This window comes from Cervus canadensis, chromosome 17 (genome assembly GCF_019320065.1).
Source record: "Cervus canadensis isolate Bull #8, Minnesota chromosome 17, ASM1932006v1, whole genome shotgun sequence".
Taxonomy (NCBI): Eukaryota; Metazoa; Chordata; class Mammalia; order Artiodactyla; family Cervidae; genus Cervus; species Cervus canadensis.
In genome coordinates, this window is record NC_057402.1 from 7,783,826 (window position 1) to 7,798,791 (window position 14,966).

At 54.8% G+C, this 14,966-nt stretch overlaps 1 long non-coding RNA gene and 2 gene segments (V, D, J or C); 1 reads left to right on the forward strand and 2 right to left on the reverse strand.

The window, feature by feature from the left end:
* Positions 1–14,966, reverse strand: part of LOC122455145 — a 204,149-nt gene that overhangs the window by 182,186 nt on the left and 6,997 nt on the right.
* The window catches only part of LOC122455144, a 77,220-nt gene that overhangs the window by 40,603 nt on the left and 21,651 nt on the right, over positions 1–14,966 (reverse strand). The window contains 1 exon segment of the C gene segment in view: positions 11,300–11,309. Coding sequence covers positions 11,300–11,309 — 10 coding nt within the window.
* Positions 1,799–3,281, forward strand: LOC122455151. The gene is made up of 3 exons (XR_006273601.1): positions 1,799–1,848; positions 2,749–2,810; positions 3,064–3,281. It is a non-coding gene; the product is annotated as an uncharacterized LOC122455151 (long non-coding RNA).

The window sequence follows — 14,966 nt, forward strand, 5'->3', positions numbered from 1 at the left end:
GGAAGTACTCCATTTCTCAAAGGTAAGAAGAAAAAGGGAGATTTTATCCAAGCCAAACTGAGGATTCTATTCCCAGAAGGGAAGTGGAGTCTCAGAAGTCACTCGGCCTACCAAGAGTTGAAGGCACAGTCATGCACATTTTTGAGACAAAGGATCGCCCATCGGAAAGACGCGAGGTTATTTTACAGAAAGGTCAACAAGGGTGCCCAGCCAGGTAAGTCGTACAAAGTGGGTAGAGGTTTGCTGAGACCCCTCCAGAGCTGGGAAAGAGTGCTGATCTTTAGGAAGTTACATGGCCGGTGCTGGAAGAGAGGAAAACATGCCCTTTCCCTTGGGGCAGGCCCTCCGACGTCTGAAGAGCACTGGCTGAGCTGACCACAGAACCACAGGTACCAGGAAGGCCCGGCACGGGAAGGGAGCACACTACCCTGAGGGCCTGTCCTGCCTTAAATATAAAAGCCATCTCATCAGTTTTCAGGGTCACTTCAGGTGTGGACAGGAGAGGGTGCCCCTTTGGTGTCCACATGGGCTTGCAGTGGCTTAATAGAGTGAGTCTTTGTTTCCCGTGGGCGAGATCACTGGGTGAGCTGTACAGAGTTCTGAGTGTCTGGTCTGAGTCTGTGCAGTGAACTGGACAGAATTTGACTTCCTAGACTTTCATCTGGACTTCCCTGGTGGCTCACTGGTAATGAAGTCTCCTGCCAATGCAGGAAATGTTGGTTTGTTCTTGGGTCAGGAAGCTCCCCTCAAGAAGGAAATGGCAACAGACTCCATTATTCTTGCCTGGGAAACCCCATGGCCAGAGGAACCTGATAGGCTATACATTCCATGAGGTTGTGAAAAGTTGGACACAACTTAGCGTCTAAACCACAACAAACAAGAATAAGAGTTTCAGTGATGACGTCTGGCTGTTTGCTGACACGTCATCCAGCCTGAGCTTCTCCTTTTGGGGGCATCAGGGCAGGAAGCCACACACAGCCATGGGGCATCAGGGCAGGATTCCTACACATGGGCATGACCAGTTTTGCAGACACCTGAAAGCTTGTCCCAAATCCACCGGGGCCCATATTCGCCTGTGCAGGTGATTGCAAACTCGGTAACCTCAGCGCTTTCTTGAGGATTAGCCTTCTAATTAGATTCCTACCTCTTCCTCAGTCAGTTTTGTTGCTGGAAAAGCAGCATTCTGGGTGATGGCGCTGACTTTGTCGGCCAACTCTGCGAACCCCTGTGCTCTGACCTGCTCAGGCCTCCCAGCCCGCACTGTGTCCAGGGCAGAGGAGCAGAGCCTGCGGGGGGAGCGGGTGGTGCGGGGCAGGGAGCGCCCCTGGACTGGGGCAGAGACAGGGAGCAATGCTGCAAACACGCTGGATGGCCGGGCTGCCTGCGAGCACAGCCCGCTGGGGAGGCGGCCTCCAGCTGGAGGGTGTGTCGTGCCCTGCCCGAGGGGCAGAGCCGCTGGAGCGCATGCCACGGCTAGGCTTTGGCTCCACAGACACGGCCCCTCTGGGGGTGGGCGCTCGCGTTCCGGAGCTGTGGGTGGGGGCAGGTGTGTCAGCTGCCGCAGAGGGAGGGAGGCGGCTCGGGTTGCTGGCACGGAGTGGCAGTAGCTGTTGCAGAGCCTGGCGGACTGAGTGCTTGCTGTGGTCTGGGCACCATGCGCAGCGCCCACGTGCCACTTTCTGGGTCCTCACCATGAATCCCCAGGGGACCCTTGACGACCGTGACGACTAATTACTCCACAGGCTGGCCACTGGCAGCAAAGGACCCAGCACACCGTTGCCTGCCAGCTGCTGGAGGCGCCAGATCTCCATGCGAGGACGGAGGCTGTGATGAGAAGACAGCACTGGGGTGGGTGGGCAGGGCTGGTTCTGGGCTGGGGGAGGGCTCTGGGTCTGGGGAGGATGGTGCAGAGGCAGGGAGTCCAGGGCAGGTCCACGGTGAGCTCAGGCAGAGCGGACGACGCACACTCTGCTGGGTCTGGACGGAGGACTCGCCAGCCCTGTGTTCTGAGGCTGATAGTGCGCCTTTGAGGACAAGAGGAGCCTGGCCACTGCCCCGGGGTTCCTCTGGGCACCACACGGGGCCCCAGGCAGAGGGCAGTCTCCCCTCGTCCCCTGCAGGTCACCTCTGGAGCCCCAGGTGGCTAGCAGGGCCCCTGGAGCCAAGCGCCCCCGGCATGTGCCCTCGTGGGGCTGCAGCTGTCTGGGCAGCTGTGGCTGCTTGCTGAGGCCCTCAGCAGTGTCCATGCCTACCCGCTCAGCCTGGGCTGGGTGAGGCGGCCTGTCCTGGGGGCTCCATGCAGGTGGGTTTTCCTTCTGAGGCTGCTAGCAGCCCCCGGGCCACAGGGACTGCAGTGCTGCCCCCTGTAGGGGGCCAGCTGGCGTCTATGAGCAAGGACAGCTGAGAGCAGGAGGCAGGAAGGCGTGGCTCTGGGGCGTGGCGGGAGGCCTCAGTTCAGTCAGTTCAGTCTCTCAGTCATGTCCCGCTCTGCGACCCCATGGACTGCAGCACACCAGGCCTCCCTGTCCATCACCATCTCTCTGAGCTTGCTCAAACTCATGTCCATCGAGTCGGTGACGCCCTCCAACCATCTCATCCTCTGTCGTCCTTTTCTCCTCCCGCCTTCAGTCTTTCCCAGGATCAGGGTCTTTTCCAAGGAGTCAGTTCTTCACATCAGTTTGTCAGAATATTGGGTCTTCAGCTTCAGCATCAGTCCTCCAATGAATATTCAGGACTGATTTCTTTTAGGATGGACTGGTTGGATCTCCTTGCAGTCCAAGAGACTCTCCAGAGTCTTCTCCAACATGCAGGTACTGAGGCGGGGCCGGTCAGGGAGGCGTGGCTCTTGTGGGTGGTGGGAGGCCTAGGGAGCATCTCCTCCCCGTTGGGGCCCGCCTTCCCCCGACGAGCCCCTCCCAGCCAGTCCAGGGTTCCTAGGGCTCACTCACCAGTCACTGTCATCAGTCCCACTCTTGATACTTGCTGCTTGGTCCAGGTTTCTTTGGTTCTTCCCCAGAGACAGGGGAAGCTATCCTCTATTTTAGACGCTACTTCTGCTTTCAGTTTCAGAATCGACTAATACCAAATAAGTGTTTTCCATTGGGCTGCTTCAGGTCAAGAACCATGACAATACTGCCTCTGCATCCCCTCCCTCCTCCCAAAGCCCTGGATGAACCCGAAGCCTCTGACTTTGCTCAGCGGGACTTTGCAATGGCTAATCCACAGCAGCCCACTTTCTCCAGCTTCTTCTCCCAGTTGGGGGATGAGCCAGCTGGGCGGAGAAGAACCTTGTCTCTCAAGAGCTTTGGTGGGAGGGTGGCCTTTCACCATGGGGTGCTGTCTCTGGTCCACTTGCTACCTCAGGTACGGGAGGGAGCAGGTGGGCCAAAGGAGGCTTTGCCAAGGTTCTGAGGAGGTGCTCCTGTGTTCCAAGCATGTAAACCCAGGCATCTGCCAGACTTGATCAGGAGAGGGAGGGAACAGTCCTGCCCCTGGACAGGGTAGGGCACCTCTTCCGCCTGCACTGGGCTCTGCAGGCAGGGGTCGGTGGGAGGTGGGAGGACCCTGGGGAAGTTAGGAGGGTCTTCACCCATGAATGCTGGCATTGAATCTCCCAAGCAGACCCAGTGGTCCCTGGGCTCCCACTTCCTGGAGCCATTGTGGGGCCAGGAGAGTGTTTCCAGAACCTTCCATCGCTGAGTTTTAGAACCCAGTTTGAGTCTGAGGATTTTAAAGCCTTTACCCAAGAACTGTGGAAAAAGAGGAGAGCCAATCTAGATTCTAGCGCTGAGTCTGCAGAGCCTGGAGGCCTTGGGCACCAGGCTGGCCTCCTGGGGGTGTGTCCTCACGGAGGCCAGACACAGCCAGCACTTGAGCACACTCACTCTTGCATACACGTACATGATGTTCACCTCAGAAACAGCCAGAGGTCACCCAAGGGTGAGAAGTGTCTGTCTGGGTCTCTGCTCTGTCCTGAGGCTGGACGTGGAAGGCACCCACCCTGCCCAGCTGCCAGAGGACAGTGGGTCTGCCACGTGTGGCAGACCACTCCATTAGCCCCCCACCCGACGTGAATAGTCCTCGACTGGGAGTAGTCCTCGACCACCCTCAATCCAGTTTGGGTTTGGCAAAAGCGAAGGTACCTAAGAGATGAGGAAAACCTCAGTGTTCAAGAGCACTGATTTGGAGAAAACCCAAATAAAGTTGCCCCTAAAGGGGTTGTTAACACTGGGACCAGCAACTTTGGGTCAAGACCCAGTTGCTGACTCAGGTCTCTCCTGACCAGTCTCAGGCTCAGTTTGGGCTCTTAGGAATACAAAATATTACAGGACATCTATGTATGGTTTTCAAGATTTATTTCAGAGTGCTGGTCAGCGGCCTATCGAAGAGACCTGGTGTGAGAAGGCTGACCCTCCTGATACCTGCCCCCACCCCTGTCTGCCGCAGACTTCAGCTTTGCTGTCTATCACTGATTCCTTCTCAGAAGTTCCTCCTACCTCCCCTGCAGTTGTGCAGGGGTCAGGGGGCTGGTTTACACAGGTTTTACGGTTTCTTCCTTAATTTTGCTGGTCTGGATAGTTTTTACATTTGTGGCCACACCAAAGAGCAGTGCAGCTGTGAAGGCATACAGGCGAGCGAACACCAGTCTCAGATAGATGAGAATTGTCTCGTCGTATGGTACTGACCGAAACAGATTCGGAGGGGGTCCGCTGTCTGCACTCCCTCCCTTACCCATGGTTTTGCAAAGCGGAGGTGCCCAGCCCACGTGGCAATGGCAGTGGTCTTCACTGTTGCAAACTCCTCTGAAGCTGCATTTCTGAGGGGGACACGTATACTCTATTTTACTCACAGAACTGCTGCAGGTCGTGTTTAAACAGTACATTCCGTCACCACAGAGGGTACCCTCTCTCACTCGGCCAACATCAACGGTTCCTGTCCCACGGTGTAGGTCCAGACCAAAACACAAGAACCCTGATAAATGAGTTTGATGAAATGCAACGTGTTCCTGCAGCCGAGGGAGGGAAGTGACGTTGGTGCACTGCAGCCTTCCACAAAGCTGATCCTCAATCCTACAAGCTATATAGCCGAGAGAGGTAGGAATTCTTCTACAGTGTCCAAATCGGTTGGATCTTCTGTTTAGAATATAGCATGAATTCGCAGCATTGAAAGCCCCTCTACCAAAGATTTCTTTGCAATGCACATTGCGGTCAGTGCAACTTCCATTAAAGCAGTAGCCCTCTTCACCGCATGGGGTTCCATCTTGCATAAAAACATCTTTAGGGCAGGTCTTGCTTACCCCACGGCAGTACTCAGGAAGGTCACATATACTCTGGATGGGTCTGCAGAGCATCCCGGGCTTGGAGTATGTGCAGTTTGTGCAGCAGGCTTCTGCATCACAGTTACTTCTAGCAGTCCAGGAACAGAGGCTGTCACAGCATGGGTTGTTATAGCACTCCTTGAAGGAGCCACAGTCGCATTGCTCCCCACTTTCCACTTCTCTGTTTCCACAACGTTCATGTGTCATTGATTTATTGTAATATACCAGCCTCGGGTCAAACATACAACTGCTTGAATCAGTTAATAATACACGTGTTAAATGCATGTAGGAGCAGTTACTGAAAGCATCTGTCAGTGACTGGTAGACATTCATAATGCAGGTGGTCCTTCTCTGGCAAACACAGTTATCGCCGTCATAATACAGACCAATACTTCTGCCGAGTAGGAAGCACACATAGAGAGCCACACGTAGGATAGATTTCCCCGATGTAGCCATTGCAATCAAATTATTTCCGTGGCAGAAACTATAATAGTTTGGAAGAGCGGCACCATCTGGTGGTTCAACTGTATTAAAGACTATGCCAGTATGTGATCTATAAAAACGACTTAGGGTTCTTTCATAGAAGTTGAAGTATGGACTGTTTTGTCTGAGAGACTCAGTGTTGACTGGGTCCATAACATCAAAAACGTGTAGGATGCTAATATAAAACCTTATCTCAAGACCACGATAAACCGCATCAATGATATTGCCCACCTCTACCATGTACTGAGCAGCTGTTGACACATTGTTTACGGTTCGGTAAAATGCATTAGTAGACTGAACTAGTGCTTTAATATGTGCTACATGGAAGAAAAACAGCTTACTAGACAATCGGGGGCCTGCAGTGATGTTTGCTGGAGAGAGCAGAGGGTCCCTTTCCTCCTCATACCCCAGTCTGTGCATCGGTCCCATTACAATGGTGTCTACCACCATCTGAGAAACAGCGTGCTCAAACTTTTGAGAATGCTTGAGGGGGCTGATTTCGTAGGTAAGGTCATCCAACTTCATATAACCCTGGAGACCCCCGTAGCACGTGTTCATGGTGACCATGGAGAAAGGTCTCCTCCAGGTAGCCAAAGTAGTAACAGTCTTCAGGGACGAAGGGGTGGTCCGTCTGCAGGACTCCTTGGTCATCCTGAGTCATCATCAGGTACCCAGGCCAAAAGAGCCTCTTGCGCCGCATGCGGATAAGGTGCCTCTGTCCCCCAAAACGCAGGCTGTAGGAGAGCCAGCCCAGCACCTGGGCCCCCTTGCCTTGGTGCGGCTCCTTCCTGGGAATCACCACCTCCATGGAGATGTAGCGCCATGAGGGGCGGTCCGGAGAGCACTGGACAGCGGCCAGCACTGCCCAGAGCCTGAGCAGCCAGAGGGCTGCCCTCAGGGTGACCCGGCCCTCGGCCAGCATGGGGGCGCTGCTCAGGGTGTCGGCCAGCGAGGACAGAGAAGGGGAGGCCCCGCAGAGGAGCCAGGCCTGAGCCGCGTGCTGAGGCCACTGCCGCCCGAGGAGACACTGAGGGAGAACAAAGGGTGCCTGGGCTGCCAGCCCCACCCTGGCGGGTCATCTGCAGAGACTGCGTCACAGTCACCGGGCGAGGCCCTGGGGGAGCCTGGTCATCAGACCAGCGGGGCTGAGCAGGGGCGGGCGGAGGGCGGGTCCACGAGGGTGACATGGCAGGGGCAGGGCAGGGGAGCGGAGGCCTGTCTCCACTCCACACGTCCAGCCCTTCTTCCAGCGGTCTGCACGCCCGACGTACACCTGCACCGCGGCTCAGGACCCCGCTCTGCCCGCGGGGGCTGCCAGGCCCCCTCCTGCGCAGTCCTCTCTTCCTCCCGGTGAGCACCACTTCCTTCTACTTTGGCGATTGGAACCAGACACTGCTCACGTCACGTTCATAGGTGCTGAAAATGTCTTAAAAGTTCATAATTGCATGTGTCTCATTCTGGTTAGCAGGTAGGTCACTTGCAAACCGTGTGTTCCTCGTGGTTTTTGCTTGGAAGCTTCTTTTAGGCCCCCTGAGGAGCAGGCTCCCCACTCTCCTCTGGGACGCTCTCTGTGATTCTTGCTGACCCCGGCTGGTGAGACCAGAAGCCAGGCCTGACTGTGAGACCCGGGTTCCCTTCTTGTCCTTCTGTAAGGCTCTTTCCCGGCAGGGGATGGTTTTCGCCTGTGCCTCTGTGGACCCAGGGGGCCTGCTGGTACCCAAGGGGAGCGAGGAAATATTTCAGGCATTTTTACACAACTTTGTAGCCATCCACAGAGGACAGAAACTCACTCACAGGGCAGAATCAAAAGCAAGATTTCCCTTTTGCCCGTGATGTGAGAACTCTGTATCAACAGAGGGTGCCCCCTGCTGCATTTTGCTCTTGGGGCCATGTCACTTTTTGCCTTCTTGTCTTGGGAGAGAAGAAGTCTGATTCAGGTCGGATCTGGTTCCTTCCCTTTCACGTCTGTGTTCTGTTGCCTTGACTGCAAGCTGCTCGCTACAGGGAGGTGGCCCATGGTGTACGGAGTGGCTGTCCCCGAACCCTGCCCCCTTGCCCCAGTATCAGCTCACAGGAAGCCCTTGGCCAAGCCCCGCTGGGCATGGCTGCAGGGGATGAGAACCGGAGCCCTCCATGCAGAATCCGGCGGGAAGCAGGGAGTGTCTGCAGCAGCCTGTGGCCTGTAGCACTCTACCTCCTCACCTCCCGGTCCCTGCACCATACTAGGAACTAGAGTGAAACCCCAGGCAAGACGACTCAGGAGGACCCTCGCTGGCCCTCTGCTCTGTCCGCTGGCTCTGCCAGTGAGGCTGCGACTCGTGACCCGACTCCCGGCCCTGGGCGGATCGGCCTGCCGTGAGGCCAGCCGAGCGGAAGGAGCTTGGGCTCCGGGATGTCTCTGGGCCCTGCTGCTCCGCAGCCCTGCCCCTTTCCTCTTGGCTCTGAATTCTGTGTCCATGTCTGCTGTCATCCTGGGGGAGTTACAGACTCCTTCACGTCCTCCTCACCGTTTGCAGAAACGGTCAAAGGGAGTACTTCCTGCAGGCGGGAAAGGTGTTTGCTTTCACCTGCTGGATCCTGTAGAGGACGGCGCGCTGCGTCTGCCTTCAGGCCTGTGCAGCAGCGGCTGTTGTGGCGGAGGCACGTGCTGGGGAGGCTGTCAGCTCTCCCTGCCCACAGGTAGGTCCGTCTCTGATTTCCGGGCCTGGTGTTTTTGGTTGCAGGAACACCGGATGTGGGTTGTGTGAGGGCTGGCAGCCTGTGTGCTCCTGGGAAGTTCTGTGATGATAACTGGGCAGGTGCTTTGGCAGCCCTGCGGTATCCGAGTCCCTGAGACGTGCAATTGGAGACAAATTGGCGACGGGCAGGAGGCTGCCGATGCCGTGGAGCCTGGCTCCTGCTGTCCACAGTTTTTCCATCTTCCCAAATCTGGATGGTCCGCCACATTCAGGATAAGACCCAGATCCTACTGTCCAGTTTCTTAATCTTGCCCATCTGGAGGATCCTCTGTGCTGAGGATCAGCCCCAGAGACAACATCAGAAGACAGGAGTCTCAGAACCTTCACTCAGCTTAGATGTGATGTACCCGGTCACTGTTTCCACCCTTCTGTACCTACACGCTGTCTTTTTCAGAGCATGAGAGGACACCTGCTGACCAATACCCTCCACCAGGCATACAGGCAGCTTTCACATTGGGTGTGAAAAGGATCGGTATCCATTCTGGCTATATTTAGCAGCCCAATTGGCTCCATGGGTCTCCAGAGGTCGTGTCAGCCTCCTGAGTGTGGGCTGCGGATGAGACAGGCATAACCTTAGAAGGAGGCAAACATCACACACCCACAGGTGGCAGGAGAGCCAGCAGAGGCCAGGGACCCCTGGGATTTCTGAAGGGGCCCACAGCATGGCAGCTCCTAGGCTAGACATGCAGTTACCATACACAGGGTCCCCTTCCCGCTGCCAGTGTGGGCCCCACAGTAAGGGTGGGGACCTCAGGGCTTGGTGTGGAGAGCATGTGGAGCACACGCATGTGGCTACCTGGGGCATAACCAGCTACTGTGTTCCCTGCACGTGTGGTTACAGAAGCTGTCATTATGCAGAATTTGGGGTTGCTGGGGTGAGGTTGGGTTGAGGGGACTAGTCCTGTAGAAACTTTCTTTGGCTGCAGGGATCCTGTAAAAGGCAGCTGGTCCCCCTCCCCAGAGGGGGTGATCGAGAGGGTGCTCGTGACCTCCAAGGATCAAAGTGCTGGCCCAGAGGGCTTGCCCCCGGTCGCCTGCCCCCTGAGCAGAGACTCTGTGAGTGAGGCATCGTCAGGAGCAGATGCAGTGTGGGCAGTGCACGGGTGCCAGGGTGGCCTCGTGGGGGTTCTGGCCTGGCCCATCGAGGCAGGGCCGTGGGGTGCCCGCAAAGCAGCCTGCCCGCTGCCTGATGGACTAGGGGAGTGTGTAATGTGACTTTTCCAAGAGGCGGACATTGTTCCAGGACTGCTGTGGCCACCGCTTCTACCGGCCAGGGTTGGCCATGGGGTTCCACCACCCACTGACCTTTCCGCCTCCCTCCTTTCCCTGGACATGGCCAGAGCCAGAGCGGAGGAGGATGGGGGTCCATCGGGGCGTGTCTCACACACCCAACGGGAGCTGGCCCCTCCGGCTCCCACAGGACAGCACGCATGGGAACAGAGACACTTGCATGTTGCCCCAGACTGCATTTCAGGAGGCAGGGTGGGCTTCGTCATCCCTCCATCGTCCCACCACCCAGGCTGCTATTGAGGAGACAGAATGACCTGTGAGCAGTGTGGAGGGGCCCTTGGGGTGGGGAGGGTCTCTCGGCCCACCCTGGTGTGCGTCAGACAGAGCTTCTGGGGTGGGGCGGGGGTCTGGAACCCCATGCTTGTAGCAAGACCTGTGCTCTCTGTGGGACCACTCCCCTTCTGTGAAGGTCACAGTGCAGTGGACTTTCAGGAGAGTGAGGGTCCGTCCCCACAGGTATGGAGGGGACATGTCTGAGAGCTTCAGGACCGGAGAAAATCCAGACCCTCCCTAAGAGCTGTCCTCACCCCCAGGGCCACTGTTTAGCCATACTGTTAGAATGGCTAAAACCCACCAGTCTTGCAATGCCCACTGCTGACCAGTGAGGAAGACAATGGAAAAGCTCGTCATTGTTGTGGAAAGAAGGTTGACCAGTCAGTCAGCTCGGCAGGCGGTGTGGCAGTTTTGAAGAAAGGTAGCATGGTTTTACCCTTTTCATGCTATTTGTGAGGTTCTCGTGGCAAGGACCCTGGAATGGGTTGCCATTTTCCATAAAGAAGGCTGAGCAGCAAAGAGTTGATGCTTTTGGACTGTGCTGCTGGAGAAGACTCTTGAGAGTCCCTTGAACAGCAGGGAGATCAAACCAGTCAATCCTAAAGGAGATCAACCCTGGATAGTCATTGGAAGGAATGATGCTGAAGCTCCGCTACTTTAGCCTCCTGATGTGAAGAGCTGACTCTTTGGAAAAGACCCAGATCCTGAGAAAGATTGAGGCCACAAGGAGAAAGGGGCGGCAGAGAATGAGGTGGTTAGATAGCATCACCAACTCAGCGGACATGAGTTTGAGCAAACTCCAAGAGGTAGTGGAGGACAAGTGGCCTGGCGTGCTGCAGTTCACGGAGCTGACTTAGCGACTGAGCAATATCTGCAGCTTTATCCTGAGATCGGCAAGCATGCTTCTCGGTGTCTTCCTGAGTGACCTGAGGCGCGTCCACACAGTGCACACAAACGGCTGGAGTAGCTTCACCCATGACTGCTGAGACTGGAGGCACGCACGGCGTCCTTTCCCAGAGAAAGAGCGGGCCGCCTGTGGGCCACACACGCAGGGGAAGAGTAGAAGAAAGAGCAATCGAACCCTGAAGGGTCATCTAGGAATCTGTTCTTTTCAGTGGATGGAAACTTCATGTGTCATGAAACTAACCATTTGACACCAAACAGTTGAGTAGCCACCTCCTCTCTCCGGGCCCTGAAGGCTCCCATCAGCCCTCTCAGTGGCTGCCTGCTCCTCACTGGTCATGTCACTGACTCGGAGAAGCCTTGCTCTCCTTCAATGTGAAAAAGCTGCTCCATCTGTGAACTCAGGTGTCTGTGCACTAGGTGGTGCGCGCGGCAAGGAACCTGCCTGTCAGTGCAGGAGACGGAGGAGGGGAGGGCTCCGTGAAGCACAGGCTGAATCAAGGTTGTTGGGAGAAGTAAGATCCCTGGGTCGGGAAGATACCCTGCCCAAGGAAATGGCAACCCTCTCCAGTGTTCTTGCCTGAAAAATCCCATGGACAGAGAAGCCTGGTGGGATACAGCCCTGGGGGTCTCAGAGAGTCAGGTACAACTGAACACGCATGGAGTCTCATTTCTTCCTGTGGTTCATGTTTTGTCTTATGTTTTGTAGTTTTCAGGGCACATGTCTCTCCTTGCCTTGGTTAAATTTATTGCCAGGCATTTAATTCTTTTCGATGCAATTTTAATGGAACAGTTTCTTAATTTCCTTTCTGGAATGTCCATGGCTGGTGTGAAAGAACCTTACATGCATTTGGCGAAGTGAGAGAAAGCAGTCTTAAAGGCCTACATATGGTATGAGTTCATTTATAGGCCGTTCCGGAAAGGGGAAAACTATAGTCAGGACAGGGCTTCCCAGGTGGTGCAGTGGTAAAGAATCTGCTTGCTAAGGTAGGAGACACAAGAGACGTGGGAAACACAGGTTCAGTCCCTGGGTGGAAAAGATCCTCTGAGGGAGGAAATGGCAACCCGCTCCAAGATTCTTGCCTGGAAAATCCCATGGACAGAGAAGCCTGGTGGGCTACAGTCCAGGGGGTCTGAACGAGTCAGACCCAAAGGAGCACCCGTACACACACACACATAAGATAAACCTGTCAGCGGATCCAGGAATTGAAGGGAGGGCACTGGACGGGTGAAGCGTAGGTGATTGTTAGGGGTGGTGAAGCTATGCTGTATGACCTGGGACGGTGGACCCACGATATCATGCCCTTGTCAAAAATCGCGGAGCTTGCTGGCATGAAGGATGAACCTAACATGCACATGTACAACATCATTTAGGAGGTCCTGAGTCTCAGGATGAAATATAGGCTGTAAACAATGTCTGCTGACATTACACAGCTTACAACAGCATGCTGAAGGTGGTGGGCTCTGTGGGAACTTTCCCAACATGTGGGGTCTGTCAGGCTGAGGGTGGAGGAGTGCTCACCGGGCTGAGCCTCGACAATGACCCCGTGTGTCCTCGCGGACAGTGCTGACCACTCAGAACACTGCGTGTGCATACTGGGACCCGAGCACTAGGTACCAGATGGCACGTGATGGGAACCAGGCTTCTCGCTGTTGCGTGGGCAGTTCCAGATGCCAGGGAGGAAGGCTAGAGAGGTCCGTGAAGCTTTGGGGTAGGGGTGGATGCACCACTGTGTTTGAAAGTTCAGTCTAGTACCGGCAGAGAAGACTAGATTCAGGAATACTGCTAGACACCAGCGTGTACCTGGTGCGGGACACTGTTACAGATTCCCTAGCTCTGCTAGCCAAGCAGCCATCGTCAGCACAGCTGCATGGGAACAACTATCCCTAAACTCCTGGTTTCTGACAACTTCTCACAGCCGAGGAAAGCAGAATTGCTTAGAGAAATGGCTAATTCCAGGGCTGGGATAGGAGTGTGCAAGACAACGCTGGGGCAGCCTATGAGTAGTCCCGCAGCCCATGGAGTCTTCCAAGACACAAAACCACACAGGAATTTCAAAGGGCTACAGGCACCAACCCCAAAGTTTAGCCAACCCCAGGCTAAAAGTGGAACAATTTGAACAAAATTAAAACATTATGTTTATTTTAATTCCAAGTACAGAATAACCATCCATAAGTATAGGTTTCAATACATGATTAAAGAGAATAAAGCTTGTGGGGGAGAAGAGACTGAAATCCCATTGAGAAGAACTGCATGTTCCTTCCATGTTCCTGATTTTCCCACCTCTTCAGCCCCATCTGTTGAGGGTGGGGTTGGGCTGCACTTGGAAAACTTCTGGGTGCCCTTAAATTTGCCAACAAGTTTTTAGACCAACAAGTTTTAGACCAAAAGCATGATCCATGGGGGAAAATGTATAAATTGGAGAGGATCACAATGAAAAACACTTGTTTTCTGAACTCACGGTTAAGGGAATCTAATGGCTAGCCACAGGCTGGAAAGATATGTTTATAAATAGCATATTTGGGAAGAACTTTGTGCTATGAATGCACGTTACCATACCAATGTTACCATAACTGAACAACAGAAGGTAAGCAACCCAGTGAAAAATGGGTGAAATCTGAACTTCCCCGCAAAGATGGACAGCTGACACATGAGCGTTTGGAAAGACCTTCCACATCCCAAGCCATCAGGGACTGCATGCTTAAAGGACTGTGAGGTACCACTGCACAGTTAGAACGGCTCGAACCCAGAACACAGCATACCAGGTCCTGGCAATGACATAGAGCAAAAGGGGTGTTCACTCCTGAGCGGGGCAGCAAAAGGCTCAACTACCTGCAGACGTCTTAATAGTGAACACACTCCTGTAGCAGCGAACACACTCTTCTGACAGGGAACACACTCCTGTAACAGCAAATACACTCTTCTGACAGTGAACACAATCCTGTAACAGCGAAACACTCCTCTGATAGGGAACACACTCTTCTGTCAGGGAACACACTCCTGCACGGGGAACACACTCTTCTGTCAGGGAACACACTCTTCTGTCAGCGAACACACTCTTCTGACAGAGAACACACTCCTGTAACAGCGAACACACTCCTCTGATAGGGGACACACTCCTGCATGAGTGAACAGACTCCTCTGACGGAACACAGTCCTAAGAGAGTGAACACACTGTTTCTTCGACAGTGAGCACACTCCTCTGACAGTGAACACACTCCTGTAACAGTGAGCACATGCTTGTACCCACCTTTCTCAGGACCCCGACCCAATCGGCCCTGTCATCATCAGCCCCAGCACAGCCGCCCTGCCCCTCAGGGTTTCTGACACCCTCAGGATGTGGGTGTTCACACTGTGTGTCTCAGACAGTAATAAACAGCCATGTCCTCAGACCTCAGATTACTCAGCTCCATGTAGGCGGTGCTGGTAGACGTGTCTGCGGCCAACGTGACTCTGCCCTGGAGCTTCTGTGCATACTTTGTCCACCATCTTTGCTGTCAATCCGTCCATCCACTCAAGCCCGTGTTGAGGGGCTGGTCACACCCAGTGCATGTTGTAGTCACTGAAGGTGTATCCAGAAGCCGTGCGGGACACCTTCACTGATGCCCCAGGCTTCCTCAGCTCAGCCCCGACTGCACCAGCTGCACCTGGGTGTGCACACCCGTGGACCAGGGACAGAAGGGCATGAACCCCCCTGACTGGACCCTGTCCCTTCCTCCACCCCAGACCAGGATGACCCTGACCTGGAGCCAAGGCCCCAGGAGGAGGACTCTCCAGCTCCCGTCCCTGGTGAGGGCTGTGCTCCCAGGACTGCTGCGCAGAGCCAGTGTTGTTGTGGGTGATGTTCTCAGGGCTCAGAATATCCCAATTTAACCTAGGACACCTCAGGTCATCTGCATGTTCTAGAGGCTGAAAACTTCACACTCAATTCATGGGCAGTATTAGGAAGGAGTAGTCTTAT